This window comes from Carcharhinus amblyrhynchos, chromosome 7, assembly GCF_965287045.1.
Source record: "Carcharhinus amblyrhynchos chromosome 7, sCarAmb.v2.hapA, whole genome shotgun sequence".
Lineage (NCBI taxonomy): Eukaryota > Metazoa > Chordata > Chondrichthyes > Carcharhiniformes > Carcharhinidae > Carcharhinus > Carcharhinus amblyrhynchos.
In genome coordinates this window covers 126956942-126975878 of record NC_137330.1, presented here as the reverse complement: position 1 = coordinate 126975878, position 18937 = coordinate 126956942, and the positions used below count along the sequence as shown (strand labels likewise).

Sequence of the window (18937 nt, the reverse complement as noted above, 5' to 3'; positions counted from 1 at the left end):
AGTCACCATACTCCAGTACCTGTTTGGGTACACTGAGGGACAATTTAATGTAGCCAATGTACCCAACCAGCATGTCTTTCGGAATGTGGGAAAAAATTGGAGCACCCAGAGGAAAGCCATGAAGACAAGGGGAGCACATGCAGACTCCGCACAGACAGTGATCCAAGCTGGGAATCAAAACTGGGTCCCTGGTGCTGTGAGGCAGCAGTGCTAACCACGGTGTCATCGTGCCACCTCCGATTAGCTAAACCAGATTAGCCAAGTAAGCAACCTTAATTGCAGTACAATTAAAGAATAAAGTAATTAATTAATAGCTGCCAGAGGCAGTAGTAGAGGTAGGTAAAAGTTTAAAAAGCATTTAATTCAGTTACATGGGTAAAATAGGTATAGAGGGCCATGGGCCAAATGCGGACAATTGGGACTAGTGTAGTGGTACAGACTGGATGGCATGGACAAGTTGGGTCAAAGGGCCTGTTTCCATGCTGCAAACCAATGGGTGGTATTTTACCATTTTTTGTCTAAGTGCTGGATGGACTTGAAACTGGGAGAGTTTCAGATCTGCCGTTTGGGCATGTTTTCAGGCGCACCCCCCACCCCCATATGCACTTTGCCTGCAAAATTCTGAATGAGCTTGTTGCTCAATGCAGAAGCCTGTGGCGGGGCTTAACGTGCCCGAAAGACTGCCAAGAGAGGTAGTGCGCATGCGCAGGCCTCTGATGCTGCACATGCGCATTAAGAGTAGCAGGGGTGTGACAGAAAAGAGAGAGAGCTGTAAAGGGCCCTGCTGCTGCAGGCAGTCTGAAGCAGCCCCCCTCTCCCCTCACAATCGCAGGGGCCCACAGCCAGAAATACAGCCCCTGATGACCCCCTACCCTGCCCCACCAATCACAGCCCCGCTGCTCTCCCCCCACCAATTGCTGCAGAGTGGCAGCAGGCCCTCTCTCCTTCCTTCTCCCCAATTAACGCTGCAGAGTGGCAGCGGGCCCCCTCTCCATCCCTCCCCTTACCGTCGTTGCAGGTTGGCAGCAAATCTCCGCCCCCCCACTAGCTCAGTCTCCTATTGACCCCAAATCCACTGGCCCCTCCCCATTAGCCCTGCCCCCGGCACTGCCCAATGGGCACTGCCCAGGTGCCAGACTGGCATTGCCCAGATGCCAAGATGGCACTACCAATCTGGCACCGCCAAAGGGCCCTTGACCAAGGACCTCAATGGCCTCCTGTTCCATTGGGGAGGCCAAGTCGATTGCTCTCCGTTCATGGGGAGCATGCCTATTCCTCACCACTGAGAACCTTTCCTGGCAAGGTCATAAAGGATGTGAGTCCGGATGATTGAGCACCGGGCTCGCTAAGCATATGTTAAACAGCATTTCAATCAATTCTGATACATTAGATTCCCTCTTGCCCATTTGTGGTGAGAAGCTGACTGCACCGGAAATCTGGCACTTGTAAAATGGTACTGGTCATGAAAACCGGCGCCGACTTTATGACCATGTTGTGCCCAAAAACAGGCACAACGCGATGGTTAAAATCATCCCCTCTTAAGTTAGGAAAGCTGGAAAATAATTTGGAGTACAAAAGTTTATAATTGTTATAATTTCTAAACATACTCTGCCACAGGTTTGGCATGTGGTGTTTGATAAGGTGATTGATGGGATGCTCTGGATTGTGCACTCTCCGCTGTTTACGCTTGGCCTTGGCGTTCTCCACCCAGTGATGCCACAGATAATTGGTGCCTTCGTGGATGCTTCTTCTCAAGTTTGTATGTTCTAAAGCAAGCGATTCCCATGCGTTGATGGGAGTGTTGCATTTATTTTGGGAGGGTTTCAGAGTGCCCTTGTAGAGTTTCCTCTGCCTTCCTGGTGATCACTTGCCATTGTGTTCGGAGTAGGGCACTTGTTTGGGAATTTTATGTCCAGGCTGGGGATTTTGGCCTGGGAGACAACACTTACGTTGGTACGCAAAACCTGCCAGTAGCTTTGCAGTATTTTGCAGATATCCCTCCAGAGATTTGAGTTGCCCATGTTTCTGATGCATATAGGAGGGCAGGACCACGGCTGCTCTGTTGACCATGAGCTTTGTGCTGGATTTGAGGTCTCAGTCTTCAAACATTCTGTTCCTCAGACGTCCAAAGATTGCACTGGCGATTTGCAGTCAATGATGGATACATCGTTGATGTCTGCTCATAGAGATCCTGAGGTATGGGAAATGATGCTCATTGTCCACGGGTTCACCACGGTGATGATCAGGGGCAGTTTTGTATAGCAGGAGCTGGAGACCAATCTATCCTTGAGTGCAAGAAGAAATGCTTAGGCAGCATATCTCTTTTTCAGCAACAGAATCCTACAGTGCAGGAAGTAGCTATTCAGCCCATTGTGCCTGCGCTGACAATTCCACCTTGGCCTATCCAAAAACTTACCCTGCCAATCCCCCTGACAGTAAAGGGCATTTGGCATAACCAATTAGCTTAACCCACACATCTTTGAATGTTAATTCACTTATTAGGGAAATGTGGAAATGTTCAGCACAGCCTTTTCCCATCTCTTATACCTTTCCCCCCTCTCTGGCATGACATCACACCAGTATCATTCACAGATGGTTGATATGGGTTTGCGCAGGCGCAGCAGTTGCAAAGGGGAGCAAGGAGGTAAATCCCATTGAGCATTAAGAAGTTTATTAGGCACAAGTAAGGCTTACATTAGGAGGGGAAGGGGGAACCCATGCACTGCAAAGTTGCTGGATGAGCTGTGGCAGGGAAAGGGGGTGGAGAGGGCATGCTTGCATGGGTGCTGAGGCTTGGCAGGGCCTGTGCCAGTCTAGGGGTCTGCAGGTTGGGAGTCAACGCTGTCTGCAGGCTCATGGTGCACACATTGCCCTTGTTTGCGCAGAAACCCCCAAGGGGTGCCACATGAGGTTCACAACCAACCTCATGAATATCATCCTATTTGCTCTGTTATCCATCTGCTGAACAGGCACTGTGGCTGACTGCACATCTTGCATCCCAAGCCCCACTAACAGTAATACATAGCAGCTGCTCCAAAGAAGCACATCAGGAGTCAACATAGCCCCTCACACTACATGAATGCTGCAGTGCTGCCTTTGATGGAAACCCATCTTGTGATGGTCACGAGGCCTTGTCTGGCTGAACTGCAACACATACCTGGAAGGTATACAGTGATTGCACCCATGTCTATGCTTCAAGGGTCCACAATGGGCACCTCTGCACACACATCCACATACTCTCCCTCTCTGCTCTGGCCAGGCTGAAGACAGTAGGCAACCTATTGCATTGAATTAACGCATGGCACCAGGGATGGTGTTGGGTTGCCACGTCCACGTGTGGGGACAATGGTCACTGAGAAGGGTGCGAGGCATGAGATGGACAACCACATTAAATGTTTGTCTCTCTCTCTGTCAAACATCTCTTCTCCCCTGCCTGCCCCACCCCCACTGTGCAGAGATGTATTTCAGATTGGCAGCAATAGAGTTGACCATCCATCATAGTAACAGCCATTGAGGAGGAATAGGAAGACAAGGAGGAAGGCATCCTGCAACTGCAAGGCCAGCCATGGCTGGATGCCGCAGCAGGAGGGCAGAAGCCTGCCGATCAGGGCCAGAACATAGCAGCACGTACTTCTGCAGGGGGGCATGAGACTGGAGGGAAAGGATGAGGCAGAAACCCAGGGTCTACAGGACCTTCAGGTCCTTCAATGGATGATGTAAGCCATGTGCTGGCACATGCTCCGGCTAATTCAGGAGACAGTACGAAACCTACATCAGGTTCTTGCAGATCTAGCACCTCGAGGGACAGGAAGTCACCCATTCCCAATGGAAATGAAGGTCACAGCAGCCCTAAACTTCTATACCTCCAGGTCCTTCCAAGTTCAGTGGTGACATCTGTGGCATTTCACAGCCATCAATGCACAAAGTGCATCCAGCAGGTCACAGATGTCTGGCCTGTCGATGACATGCTCTTATTTTGTTTATATTAGTATCACAAGTAGGCTTATATTCACATTGCAATGAAGTTACTGTGAAAATCCCACACTTTGGCACCTGTTTGAGTACATTGAAGGAGTATTTAGCATGGCCAATGCACCTATCCGGCAAGTCTTTGGACTGTGGGAGGAAATCGGTGCACCCAGAGGAAACCTATGCAGATATGGGGAGAACATGCAGAATCTGCAGACAGTGGTGACCCAAGCCTGAAATCGAAACTAGGTCCCTGGTGCTGTCAGGCAGCAGTGCTAACCACTGTGCCACCGTGCCACCCTTCAATGTGGGCCAAGCTCAACAGAAAGCCTGGATTGCACGCTTCACCAATTGCCCCATGTGCAGATGACTTTAGATGGCATGCATGTCGCCCTGCTGTTCCCGCACAGTCAGGGACTGTGCTTCATCAAATAGAAAGAGGCCAGCAGACCCATCAAATTTTCACTGACTTCCAACACAGGATCGCACCCAGGCTCTCCCCTCTTCCCTATCCATGTATGCACACTCATTTTACCATGGCTAATTTGATTAAGCTGCACATCTTTGGACAAAGGAGCAATTTAGCATGGCCATCCACCTACCTTATGCATTTTTGGGCTGTGGGAGGAAACTGGAGCACCCGGAGAAAATCCATGCAGATATAGGGAGAACGTGCAAAGTCCACACAGAATTGAACCCAAGTCCTTGGCACTGTGAGGCAGAAATGCTAATGACTGAGCCACCATGCCACCCTAAGGAGTTCCACTCCCTGAACGTGCAGATTGGCTGTGACCACAGGCTGAATATCATGTACATGTGTGCACAACACACGGGGAGCATGACTTATGGAGTTCAGACATCCCCAAGGACAAGGGATACCCACTGAGAGTGCTTGGCTGATGCGCCAACATGGAGGCCAGATACCTGCTACAATGAGGCCCATGTTGCCGCCTGGTTCATTGTTGAGCGGTGCTTGGGCTCCTGAAGATGCAGTTCTTCTTCCTGGACTGCCCTGGGGTTCCCTTCAGTACAGTCCCGAGGGTCTCCTACATTATCATGGTCTGCTGTTCACTCCACAGCCTGGCACAGCAGCAGAAGGATGAAGAGGAGCAGAAGTGGTGGATGAGAAGCAGCACCAGGAGAATTTGGAGGAGGAGGCCAAGGAGGAGGGTCCAGCAGGGCGGGAAGCGAGGCCCTCATTGCAGCAAATCTGAATGGTATCACACCAGGGTGAAGGGCCTGGGTTCACTGTGCTGGCACATTTTTGATCCAGGCTGAAGGATAATGATGCCTCTCAAGTGGCACATTTGTGATGCTGCCCCTCAAGTGGCACATTTGTGATGCTGCCCCTCAAGTGGCACATTTGTGACGCTGCCCTGGTGCTACACAAGTCTAACTCCTACCTGTTCTCCAAGGCACTCTGGTGCTTTGGTCCACATAAGCATAAGGGTTGGGGGCACAGGCATGTGGGGCAGTGGCAGGGCAGTTGACACAAGGTGCAGTAGGTGCTCGGGATACCACGGCAGACCGTCCATCACTTTTGGCCAAGGGACCTCTATCAAGCACGATGCTAGGTGCCTCTATGCGTGCATTCGGGGTACAGTCATCCCTGGGAAGGATCACAGACAAATTAATCACTGCTGTGGCATGCTGTAACATTTATTGGTGAAACTAGGTGTGCAATAACATGATGGGGTGATATCTAACTGTGCTATGTAACAGCTTGGGAACAGATCACAACTTATAAGAGTTGTGTACAAAACAAAACGCAGAATTGCTCAAGGGGATCAGCTAAGAACCTTCCATATTACGTTCCTAACTGGTTGTAGGGTTTTTCCGGGCGCGATCCTGCAACATCGTCCCACCTGACTTTTAGTGAGAGGAGACGGTAAAATCATGCAGGAGGTGAAAAATCATGTTTGCGCCTGATCATACCAGCCTGTTTTACCAGCCAAAATGACTTCGCGATCAGAAAGTGCACAGCCAATTTAAATATTAATAACATGTTTTACATATAACTAGCAATTCCCGAATGCTATTGTCCAGACTCACCTTAGCCACTGGCTGAGGTTTTCCCCGGCAAGCATAATATACGCTCGCCGGGGGCTCAGAGGTCATTGAAGCCCTCCCAAGGCAGTTGGGGGCAGGACCAGGCAGTCTCTATGGGGAGTGACACCTGGGACTGTCAACTGGCACTGCCTGCTGGGCATTTTGGCAGTGTCCAGCAGACACCCTGGCACTGCCCAACAGACACGATAACTATGCACGGGCCAGTGCCATGGTCTGGAGTCATGGTGGGGTCACAGCCAATGTAAGGGCATAGTCAGAGTGGTGTGGAGCTATGACAGGGGTAAGAGGGGTTAGAAGGGGAACTCTGCCAGTGGACGGGAGGCTATCGGTCAGTGTGTGGGGGGTGGGGGAGGGAGTGTTCTGATATCCGGGGCCAGGGAGGAGGGTGCAGGGGCGGGGTTGTGGGCAGCAGGAAATCTCCCAATACACAATGGCGGCCCTGGAACTCAGAAGCTGGCTTCACTAGAAACTGAGGCTCCACCACCCTTCCAGCCCCCAAATTGTATCCTGGCACTTTCTTTGCATTGGACTGGGAGTTGGACTGGGGAAAACAGTACGAAGTCTCATAACACCAGGTTAAAGTCCAACAGGTTTATTTGGTAGAAAAAGCCACTAGTTTTCAGAGCACTGGCTACCCCTTCGTCAGGTGAGTGGGAGTTCTAATCACAAACAGAGCATATAAAGACATAAACTCAATTTACAGAATAATGATCTCTTTAACCTGTGCTTAATGCTCTCTCCACTCACATTATCTGTACCTTTAAGACTTAATTAGCTGTAAAGACTTGCATTCCAACCATTATTCTGTAAATTGAGTTTGTGTCTTTATATGCCCTGTTTGTGATTAGAACTCCCACTTAGCTAACAAAGGGGCGAAGCCCCGAAAGCTAGTGGCTTTTGCTACCAAATAAACCTGTTGGACTTTAACCTGATGTTGTGAGACTTCTCACTTTCTTTGCACTCAGCCATAAGGTTACATTTTCGAATATGCCCAAAAAACAAGTTTGAAATTCTCCCACTGTCTTACTTGTTCGGCACTTCGAATTTTTTTTTGTAAAATTCCACTCGGTGTCTCCACCTCTTCTGGACATTATAAAGCCGCTATTGGGTGGGAAATGTTTAATTTGTGATGACAACACAACTGGACGGAATAAGCAGAAGAGACAAGCTGGTCTTATCTAACATTTTTGATAGTTAATATAAAAATAGAGAGAATTACATTTAGGAATTTTTTACCAAATAGGCACCATCAATATTCTCCAGGGGAAAAAAAATCATAACCTTCAGCAATCCATTTATTGGTGCTGCCACATGACATAAACCAAATTGTCCTGAACAAGTACAATAAACTGGCTGATCTACCAGAAGTCTACTCTGGCTTCCTGAAATATACCTGTAGTGTAAGAGTTTATTTTCATTTAAATGAAATTTGTCTACTATGTACACATTGCAGCAGCCAAAGTATTGAACACCACACTCCTGAGAAAGTTCACAAGCACCTCAGTTGCTACATCCTATCGAATGGGTAGCACCAGAATTACCTTGTTCTATGGTACTGGATGATTAATCTGGCTTTCCTTACAAACCCTGTTGCTTCCTCCAGAGTGGGATTCTACTGAGAAGCATGTCTTCAGGTACAGCCCAGGAATTATGTTTAAAAGACAATTCTTTCTCTGGGTAATGCAAATGTTGAGGAATGCTTTTTCAACTATAATTAGAAGTGCAGCCATAAGTCTTCGTAAGCAATCCCATTTCATTATTTTCTCATTCACCAAGTCAAATGGAAGAAAGGGTAAATGGAAGCTGCATTTTAAATAATTCTTAAGGGTGGATGGAAAAGAAGTGGCAGAATGGAGGAAAGTGATACTATATCTAAACTCCATAATTTGTATATCATTGTTAATGGCCAGATGATGGCTTGTTTAAGCACTTTCTGAGACTCAGGAGAACTTAGTTCAGTGCACTTCTGAACCACTATCAGTGTACAGCATGTTAAATCCAAACTACTAGCCTACATAAATGCCAATTATAAACTTATACCTTTCCAAGAATTTTGCTGATAATTGTACTGAAAATATTTTAAAGTGGCTCCTTTATCAAGCAGCTGGGAGAACCTCGAGGAAATGATATAGACCTTATCTGTCAAAGGTTACATGTGCTTTCTTTTATTAATTTTACAAGACATGAGCGTCGCTGGCTGAACTGGCATTTATCCCTCATCTCTATTTATCCTCCGTTCCAGAGAGTATTTGAGAATCAACCACATTGCTGTTGGTCTGGAGTCGCATGTAAGCCTGACCAGGCAAGAACAGATTTCCTTCCCTAAAGGATACTAATGAATCAGATGGGTTTTTATGACAATCAACAATGGTTTCATGGTCATCAGTGAACTTCCAATTTCAGAATTTTTTTTTCACTGAATTCAAGTTGCACCATCTGCTGTGGTGAGATTTGACCCCTGGTCCATGGATCTTGTCCTGGCCCTCTGGATTATGAGCTCAGTGACAACACCACGCCACTGCCTCTTCTAATGCAAATGAAAGGAATACCTGTTTTTCTTTTATTGTCTCCTGCAAGGCCAGCATTCCAACAGTGCTTCGACGTATTTTGCCAAATCTTTTCTCCGGAGACAGACCAACCGAATCAAACAGACTAGAACCACTATGAAGTGGAACGATGCCATCTTGACTCATTTTCAATGTCTGAAACACATGATGATGAAATTTAATGTCACTTTACATTATTTATAGTTATGAAGTTATATTTACACAAAGCCAGAATGAAAAGCCACTCTGTATCCTCATCAAAGAAGGGGTTACTGGGGGTGGATGGGAGGTTAGTCAGATCAGTATGATCTTATTGAATGGTGGAGCAGGTTTGAAAGTCTGATACTTTACTCCTAGTTCATATATAATTATTTGGTACATTGTGCTCTTTGAGTTACCCCATTAGTTCTACTTTCCTGCTCAATTCACATGACTTTCCTGTTAATTTTACAAAAATCTAATATTTATAAAAAGCAGAAAGTGCTGGAAAAATTAATCAACTCTTGTAGCATCTGAGCAAAGAAGGAACAGAGTTAACATTGAGTCCAATACAGCTCTTCTTCACAAATAATCACAAAAAGCTCCCAAGATTCAGCATCTGGTAACTCCCCAAGTTCTGCAGCACCTTGGCCTGAAGAAACATCACACTCAAAAGAACAAAGAAGCTGCAGCAGTGTTTGCTAAGCTTTTGGCCAAGGAAATGAAGGAAGCTAATGAAAAACGCCAGGAGCAAATTGTAGAGACATCGTCTTTCATCATTGAGAGCCTCCACATCTAAATCTGAATCCAGCCAAAAGTAGAAGTATTAATGGCATAGACAAAATAAATGGATGGTTTTTGTTGAAGAAAAGACAAAGCCATAGGGAAAAATATCTCCCAAACAGCCTAACTATTTTAGAATTTTTATTATTTTTCAAAATGCAAACACAGGAAAGAGGTAGAGAATCTGGTGAATTGGTGTGACAATAATGATCTCTCCCTCAATGCCAGTAAAACGAAGGAGATAGTCATCGACTTCAGAAAGCACAGTGAAGGAAATGCTCCTGTCTACATCAACAGGAATGAAGTGAAAATTGTCAGGAGATTCATGTTTCAAGCTGTCCACATCACCAACAACACGACTTGGTCACTCCATGTCAAACTTAGAGTTAAGAAAACCCACAAACATCTCTACTTTCTTAGGAGGGGAAGGAAATTTGGCATGTCCGCTACAACTTCTACAGATGCACCATAGAAAAGATCCTTCCTGGTTGTTTCTTCCGACCCAGTGCAGCGTGATGGGAGACACCAGTGGATCCACTGGTCGCAAATCTCCCAGGTGCTTTTTATTTTAGCATGTGCTAGGAACCATGGCGTTGGGGGGAAGAATCTAGTAGGCTAGTGAATGGTGGGTGGGGGTGGGGGTTGGGGGGGGGGTCAGAAGGCTGGCAATGGGAGGCCACTACACATGCGCACTGGCCCGCTCAGCACTCTGCTGCCAACCTCTCGGGCAGAAATAGGCCACTTCCCCTACTTACCAGAACGAATCACGCTGAGGCACTCTACACTGTTCAGATCGTCGGAGATTCACTCTGGTAAGTATGTCCAAAAAATGGACAGGAGAAACTCCTGTTTTCCCGTATGTTGGGCACTTCGATTTTTTTTTTCCGAAGCAGATGGAAGTGTAAACAAAGTCAATGGATGGGAGGACTGGATTGCATGATGGATTGGGCTACATTCACAACCTTCCATAGTTTCTTGCAGTCTTGGGCAGAGCAGGAGGCATACCAAGCTGTGATACAAACAGAAAGAATGCTTTCTATGGTGCACTTGTAAAAGTTGGTGACAGTCATAGTTGACATGCCAAACTTCCTTAGTCTTCTAAGTAGAGGCATTGTTGGGCTTTCTTAACTATAGTATTGGCATGGGGGTACAAGGACAGGTTGTTGGTGATCAGGACACTTAAAAACATGAAGCTCTCAACCATTTCTACTTCGTCCCCAATGATGTAAATGGGGCATGTTCTCCATTATGCTCCTAAAGTTGATGAAAATCTCCTTTGTTTTGTTGACATTGAGGGGTTATTGTCATCGCACCAATTCATCAGATTCTCTATCTCATTCCTATATTCTGTTTCTTCATCATTTGAGATCCAATCCATTATGGTGGTGTCATCAGCAAACTTGAAAATCGAGTCGAAGGGGAATGTGGCCTCACAGTCATTGGTGTATAAGGAGTATGGTAGAGGGCTGAGGACGTAACCTCGTGGGGTGCTGTTGTTGAGGATTATGGAGGAAATGTTGTTGCTGATACTTAGTGATTGTGATCTGCGGGTTAGGAAATTTAGGATACAGGGGGTGGAGCTGAGCCCTAGGTAACGGAGTTTGGAGATGAGTTTCGTAGAAAAAATAGTGTTGAAGGCTAAGCTGTAGTCAATCAATGGTATTATGACATAGATATCTTTGTTTTCTCGATGTTCCAGGATTAAGTGCAGGCCAGGGAGATGACATCTGCTGTGGACATATTGCAGTGGTAGGCAAACTGTAGCAGATCCAGCAATCTGGGAGGCTGGAATTGATGTGTGCCATTGCTAACCTTTCGAAGTACTTCATAATGATGGATGTCAGAACCACCGGACATGGTCATTAAGGCATGCTGCCTGGCTTTCCTTTGGTCATCTTCTTGCAGCAGGTAGGGATTTCATATTGTTGTGAAGAGAGGTTGAACATGTTTGTGAATACCCTCACCAACTGATCTGACTGCTCATCCAGGTACCCCATCCGAGCCAGTCCCTTTCCCTGAGTTGATCTTTGAGAAGGCTCTAACATCCGCAACAGTGACTTGAGGTACAGGTTCATCTGAGGCTTCTGGGGTGGAGGGTATGCTCTCACTGCCCTTTGCTCAAAACAGGCATAGAATGCATTGAGTTCATGAGGGAGCCATTGCAGACTCGATAGGCTGAAGGGCTATCGAGTCTGCACTGAAGTATTGTGATTCTGCGAAAGCTGTTAGGCATGACCTCCCTCCGACAAAACGATGCTGACTATGCCTGATCAAGTCTTTCCTCTCCAAATGGAGATAGATTCTTTCCTTTTCGAGTTTTCCGAGGAAGTGACGAAAATGATTGATATGAGTAGGGCAGTGGATATTGTCTACAAGGACTTTGGTAAGGCCTTTGACAAGGTTCCTCATGTCAGACTGATGCAGAAGGTGAATTGACATGGGATCAGGGGTGAGCTGGCAAGGTGAAGACAGAGGGTAACAGTGGAAGGGAGCGTTTCTGAATGGAGAGCTATGATAAGTGGTGTTCATAGAACATAGAACATAGAACATTACAGCGCAGAACAGGCCCTTCGGCCCACGATGTTGCGCCGACCAGTTACAAAAACAATGACCCACTAGCCTATACCAATCCCTTTTCGTCCATAAACCTATCCAGAGATCTCTTAAACGCCCCCAAACTAGACGCATCTACAACTGCAGCAGGCAGGGCATTCCAATCCCTCACCACCCGCTGGGTAAAGAACCTACCCCTGACATCCGTCCTGTAGCTACCCCCCCTTAATTTAAAGTCATGCCCCCTCGTGCTAGCTTTCTCCATCCGAGGAAAAAGGCTATCACTATCCACCCTATCTAAACCTCTAATCATCTTATATGTTTCAATAAGATCCCCTCTTAGCCGCCTTCTTCCCAACGAAAACAACCCTAGATCCCTCAGTCTCTCCTCATAGGACCTCCCCACCATACCAGGCAACATCCTAGTAAACCTCCTCTGCACCCTCTCCAACGCCTCCACATCCTTCTTGTAATGCGGGGACCAGAACTGCACACAGTACTCCAAGTGCGGCCGCACTAGAGTAGTGTACAGTTGCAACATTACACTGCGACTCCTAAATTCAATCCCCCTACCAATAAACGCCAAGACACCGTACGCCTTCTTGACAACCTTATCTACTTGATTCCCAACTTTCAGGGATCTATGTACACACACACCTAGATCCCTCTGTTCATCCACACTATTCAAAGTCCTCCCGTTAGCCCTATACTCGACACATCTGTTGCTCCTACCAAAGTGAATTACCTCACACTTCTCCGCATTAAATTCCATCCGCCACCTCTCGGCCCAGCTCTGCAACCTATCTAAGTCTCCCTGCAGACTATGACACCCTTCCTCACAATCTACCACACCTCCAACTTTGGTGTCATCAGCAAATTTACTAATCCACCCAACTATACCCTCATCCAGATCATTAATAAAAATTACAAACAACAGTGGCCCCAAAACAGATCCCTGAGGCACACCACTCGTAACTGCACTCCATGATGAATATTTACCATCCACCACCACCCTCTGTCTCCTATCTGATAGCCAATTCCTGATCCAACTTCCTAGATTACCCACAATCCCATACATCTGCATTTTCTGCAGAAGCCTACCATGGTGAACCTTATCGAACGCCTTACTAAAATCCATGTATACCACGTCAACTGCCTTACCCCCATCCACCTCTTTGGTCACCTTCTCAAAAAACTCAATAAGGTTAGTAAGGCACGACCTACCTGCTACAAAACCATGCTGACTATTTCTAATCAATTCATTACACTCCAAATAACTATAAATCCTATCCCTAATAATTTTTTCTAAAACCTTGCCCACAACAGAAGTAAGACTCACCGGTCTATAATTCCCGGCAAAGTCTCTGTTCCCCTTCTTAAACAATGGGACAACATTCGCTATCCTCCAATCCTCCGGGACTACACCAGAGACCAATGACGACCTGAAGATCTGAGCCAGAGGCTCTGCAATCACCTCTCTAGCCTCCCAGAGAATCCTAGGGTAGATCCCATCCGGACCAGGGGACTTATCTATTTTCAGCCCCTCAAGAATTTCCAGCACATCCTCTTTATCAACCGTAATACTGTCTATTTTACACCCCTGCAACCCAATGTCCTCCTCAGCTATATTCATGTCCCCCTGCGTGAACACCGAAGAGAAATATTGGTTCAATACTTCTCCAATCTCCTCCGGTTCCACACACAACTTCCCCCTGCTGTCTGTAACTGGCCCTAATCTTGCCCTGACCAACCTTCTGTTCTTGACATACTTATACTGGTTCCTCAGGGACCAGTGCTGGGACCTTTGTTGTTTGTTATATATATATATAAAATGATTTGAAGAAAAATGTAACTGGTTTGATTAGTAAGTTTGCGGACAACACAAAGGTTGGTGGATTTGCGGATAGCGATGAGGACCATCAGAGGATACAGCAGGATATAGATCATTTGGTGACTTGGGCAGATAGATGGCAGATGGAGTTTAATCTGGATAAATGTGAGGTAATGCATTTTGGAAGGTCTAAGACTGATAGGAAATATAAATGGCAGAACCCTTAAGAGTATTGATAGGCAAAGGGATCTGGGTGTACAAGCGCACAGGTCACTGAAACTGGCAATGCAGGTGGAGAAAGTGGCAATGCAGGTCAAGAAGGCACAAGGCCTGCTTACCTCATCTGTCAGGGTAATGAGTTTAAAAATTGGCAAGTCATGTTGTAGCTTTATAGAACCTTAGTTAGGCTGCACTTGAAATATATGTTCAATTCTGGTCATCACACTACCAGAATGATGTGGACGCTTTGGAGAGGGTACGAAAAGATTTACCAGGATGTTGCCTGGTATGGAAGGCATTAGCTATGAGAGGCTGGAGAAACTTGGGGTTTGTTCTCACTGGAATGACAGAGGTTGAGAGGTGACCTGAAGTCTACAAGGTTATGAGAGGTACAAACAGAGTGAAGCTTTTTCCCAGGGTGGAAGAGTGAATTATTAGGGGGTTTAGGTTTAAAGTGTGAGGGGCAAAGTTCAAAGGACATGTACGAGGCAGATTTTTTACACAGAGTAGTGGGTGCCAGGAACACGTTGCCATGGGAGGTAGTGGAAGTGGATACGGTAGTGATTTTTAAGGGGCACCTTGACAAATACATGAGAGGGATATGGTCCCCAGAAGGGTAGGGGGTTTTAGTTCAGTTGGGCAGCATAAGAACATAAGAACATAAGAAATAGGAGCAGGAGTAGGCCATCTAGCCCTTCGAGCCTGCCCCGCCATTCAATAAGATCATGGCTGATCTGTCGTGGCTCAGTTCCACATTCCCGCCCTCTCCCAATAACCCTTAATCCCCTCGCTTATCAAAAACCCATCAACCCGCGTCTTAAAAATATTTAGCGAGGCAGCCTCCACCACCTCAACGGGCAGAGAATTCCAGAGATTCACAAACCGCCCCCCCTTTATCTTGAGGCTGTGTCCCCTAGTCCTACTGTCCTTTCTGAGCGGGAAGAGTCTCTCCACCTCTATCCTATCCATCCCATTCATCATCTTATACGTCTCAATGAGATCTCCCCGCATTCTTCTAAACTCTAATGAGTACAAGCCTAGTTTATTCAGCCTCTCCTCATAGCTCAACCCCCTCAACTCCGGTATCAGCCATGTAAACCTCCTCTGCACTCCCTCCAAGGCCAAAACATCCTTGCGCAAGTACGGCGACCAAAACTGCACACAGTACTCCAGCTGCGGCCTCATCAATGCCCTATACAGCCGCAGCAAGACCTCCCTACTTTTATATTCAATCCCCCTCGCTATGAAGGCCAGCATCCCATTAGCCTTCCTGACCACCTGCTGTACCTGCAGGCTGGGTTTTTGCGACTCATGCACAAGGACCCCGAGGTCCCTCTGCACCGTCGCCTGCTGCAGTTTTTCGCCACGTAAGTAATAGTCCTTCCTACCATTATTCCTACCAAAGTGGACCACCTCGCACTTGCCAACATTAAATTCCATTTGCCATTTCCTGGCCCATTCGCCCAGCCTATCTAGATCCTTCTGTAAACTCTCCACACCCTCCGCACAATTTGCCGTTCCACCAATCTTGGTGTCATCAGCAAATTTCGACACCCCTACACTCGGTTCCCTCCTCCAGATCATCTATATAAATGGTAAATAGCTGAGGCCCCAGCACCGAACCCTGGGGCACTCCACTAGTCACCATCCGCCAATCCGAATAGCACCCATTGACCCCCACTCTCTGCCTCCTATTTGACAACCAATCCTCTATCCACGCTAACACCCTACCCCCAACTCCATGTCCCCTGACCTTCTGCAATAACCTCTTGTGAGGTACCTTGTCAAACGCCTTCTGAAAATCAAGAAAGACCACATCCACCGGCTCTCCTCTATCCACCGCCCTAGACACATCCTCATAGAACTCGGAGAGAAGACTTTTATACGAAACTGGCAGGAGTTCACAGGTACAGAAAATTGGATTAGAGCTACGCACATCATCAGCTTGAGCGGAAGGAAGACGTAAGGAAAGCTGTTACCATCAACACAAAGCCTGGTGTACTGGAGCCTATCTTTCAGTGCACAATGGAGAACCTCTACAAAAGATCTCAAAAATTGTCATATATCTGGGCAATGTCTTGGTAACAGAGACATCATGAGGAGAGCACACAGCCAATTTGAAAGAAGTCCTTGGATTTAAAGAAGCAGGAGCATGCCTGAAAAATGAGAAGTACGCTTTTCAGGCAATGAAGTCACCTATTTTGGGGATAAGGTCAATGCAAAAGACTTGCACCCATTAGAAGATAAAACGATAAAAGGGATGCCTGCACCAATAAGTGCAGCTAAATTTAAGTCCTTTTTAGAGATGATTATTACAGCCACTTCTCAAACTTATCTACAATTTTGACACCCTACCACCAACTATTGAAGAAGTGTCAACATTGGCAGTATGAAGATTCTCAGAGAGAGTGAAAATAAGTGAAACAGGCCCTCTAGTCAACTAGCTTACATGTCCATTTCAACCTAAGCAAGCAGATAATAGTAACATGTGATGCCTTAACATATGGCATGGAGGTTTGTTTTCCCATAAGTTGGAAGCTGGCGTGGAGTGGTGTGTCGCCTTTGCTTCCAGGACCTTGTCAGATGCTGAAAGGAAATATTCACAGATTCTTAGAGGATTTGACAGTCATTTATGCCGTGAAAAATTTCCAGTACTAGGTACACAGCCACCACTTTATCTTAACATAGAACATAGAACATTACAGCGCAGAACAGGCCCTTCGGCCCACGATGTTGCGCCGACCAGCTTTTAAAAAAAACACTAACCCACTAATCTAAACCAATCCCATTTCGTCCATAAACCTATCCACAGATCTCTTAAACGCCCCCAAACTAGGCGCATTTACAACTGCAGCTGGCAGGGCATTCCAGTCCCTCACCACCCTCTGGGTAAAGAACCTACCCCTGACATCAGTCCTATAACTACTCCCCCTTAATTTAAAGCTGTGCCCCCTCGTGCTAGCTTTCTCCATCTTAGGAAAAAGGCTATCACTATCCACCCTGTCTAAACCTCTAATCATCTTATATGTTTCAATAAGGTCCCCTCTTAGCCGCCTTCTTTCCAGCGAAAACAACCCCAAATCTCTCAGTCTCTCTTCATAGGATCTCCCCTCCATACCAGGCAACATCCTGGTAAACCTCCTCTGCACCCTCTCCAAAGCCTCTACATCCTTCCTGTAATGTGGGGACCAGAACTGCACACAATACTCCAAGTGCGGCCGCACCAGAGTTGTGTACAGTTGCATCATGACGCTGCGACTCCTAAATTCAATCCCCCTACCAATAAACGCCAAGACACCGTATGCCTTCTTAACAACCTTATCTACTTGATTCCCAACTTTCAGGGATCTATGTACACATACACCTAGATCCCTCTGCTCCTCCACACTATTCAAAGTCCTCCCGTTAGCCCTATACTCAACACATCTGTTATTCCTACCGAAATGAATTACCTCACACTTCTCCACATTAAACTCCATCTGCCACCTCGCGGCCCAGCTCTGCAACCTTTCTAAGTCTGCAGCAGGCGACGGTGCAGAGGGACCTCGGGGTCCTTGTGCATGAGTCGCAAAAACCCAGCTTGCAGGTGCAGCAGGTGGTCAGGAAGGCAAATGGGATGCTGGCCTTCATAGCGAGGGGGATTGAATATAAAAGTAGGGAGGTCTTGCTGCAGCTGTATAGGGCATTGGTGAGGCCGCAGCTGGAGTACTGTGTGCAGTTTTGGGCGCCGCACCTGCGCAAGGATATTTTGGCCCTGGAGGGAGTGCAGAGGAGGTTTACTAGGCTGATACCGGAGTTGAGGGGATTGAGCTATGAGGAGAGGCTGAATAAACTAGGCTTGTACTCGTTAGAGTTTAGAAGAATGAGGGGAGATTTCATTGAGACGTATAAGATGATGAATGGGATGGATAGGATAGAGGTGGAGAGACTCTTCCCGCTCAAAAAAGACAGTAGGACTAGGGGGCACAGCCTCAAGATAAAGGGGAGGCGGTTTAGAACGGAGTTGAGGAGGAACTTCTTCACTCAAAGGGTGGTGAATCTCTGGAATTCTCTGCCCGTTGAAGTGGTGGAGGCTGCCTCGCTAAATATTTTTAAGAAGCGGGTTGATGGGTTCTTGATAAGAGAGGGGATTAAGGGTTATGGGGAGAGGGCGGGAAAGTGGAACTGAGCTACAACAGATCAGCCATGATCTTATTGAATGGCGGGGCAGGCTCGAAGGGCTGGATGGCCTACTCCTGCTCCTATTTCTTATGTTCTTATGTTCTTAAGTCACCCTGCAAACTATGACACCCTTCCTCACAATCTACCACACCTCCAACTTTGGTGTCATCAGCAAACTTACTAATCCACCCAACTATACCCTCATCCAGATCATTAATAAAAATTACAAACAGCAGTGGCCCCAAAACAGATCCCTGAGGCACACCACGTAACCGAACTCCATGATGAATATTTACCATCAACCACCACCCTCTGTCTCCTATCTGCTAGCCAATTCCTGATCCAATTACCTAGATCACCCCCAATCCCATACATCTGCATTTTCTGCAGAAGCCTACCATGGTGAACCTTATCAAACGCCTTACTAAAATCCATATACACCACATCAACTGCCTTACCCCTATCCACCTCTTTGGTCACTTTCTCAAAGAACTCGATAAGGTTAGTAAGGCACGACCTACCCGCTACAAAACCATGCTGACTGTCTCTAATCAATTCATTACTCTCCAAATAACTATAAATCCTGTCTCTAATAATCCTTTCCAAAACCTTACCCGCCACAGAAGTAAGACTCACCGGTCTATAATTCCCAGGGAAGTCTCTGCTCCCCTTCTTAAACAATGGGACAACATTTGCTGTCCTCCAATCTTCCGGTACTATACCAGAGACCAACGACGACCTGAAGATCAGAGCCAGGGGCTCCGCAATCACCTCTCTTGCCTCCCAGAGAATCCTAGGGTAAATCCCATCCGGACCAGGGGACTTA

General features: G+C 46.8%; 1 protein-coding gene across 1 annotated transcript in view; it reads right to left on the bottom strand.

Annotated features, from left to right (window-relative positions):
* The window catches only part of LOC145345624 (dynein axonemal heavy chain 8-like), a gene marked incomplete at its 3' end in the record, with an annotated part of 1250971 nt that overhangs the window by 1213203 nt on the left and 18831 nt on the right, over positions 1-18937 (bottom strand). Inside the window, exon 2 of the mRNA XM_080193458.1 lies at positions 8589-8741. Within this exon, the coding sequence (XP_080049584.1) occupies positions 8589-8732 (144 nt within the window). The remainder of the gene's footprint in view (positions 1-8588; positions 8742-18937) is intronic.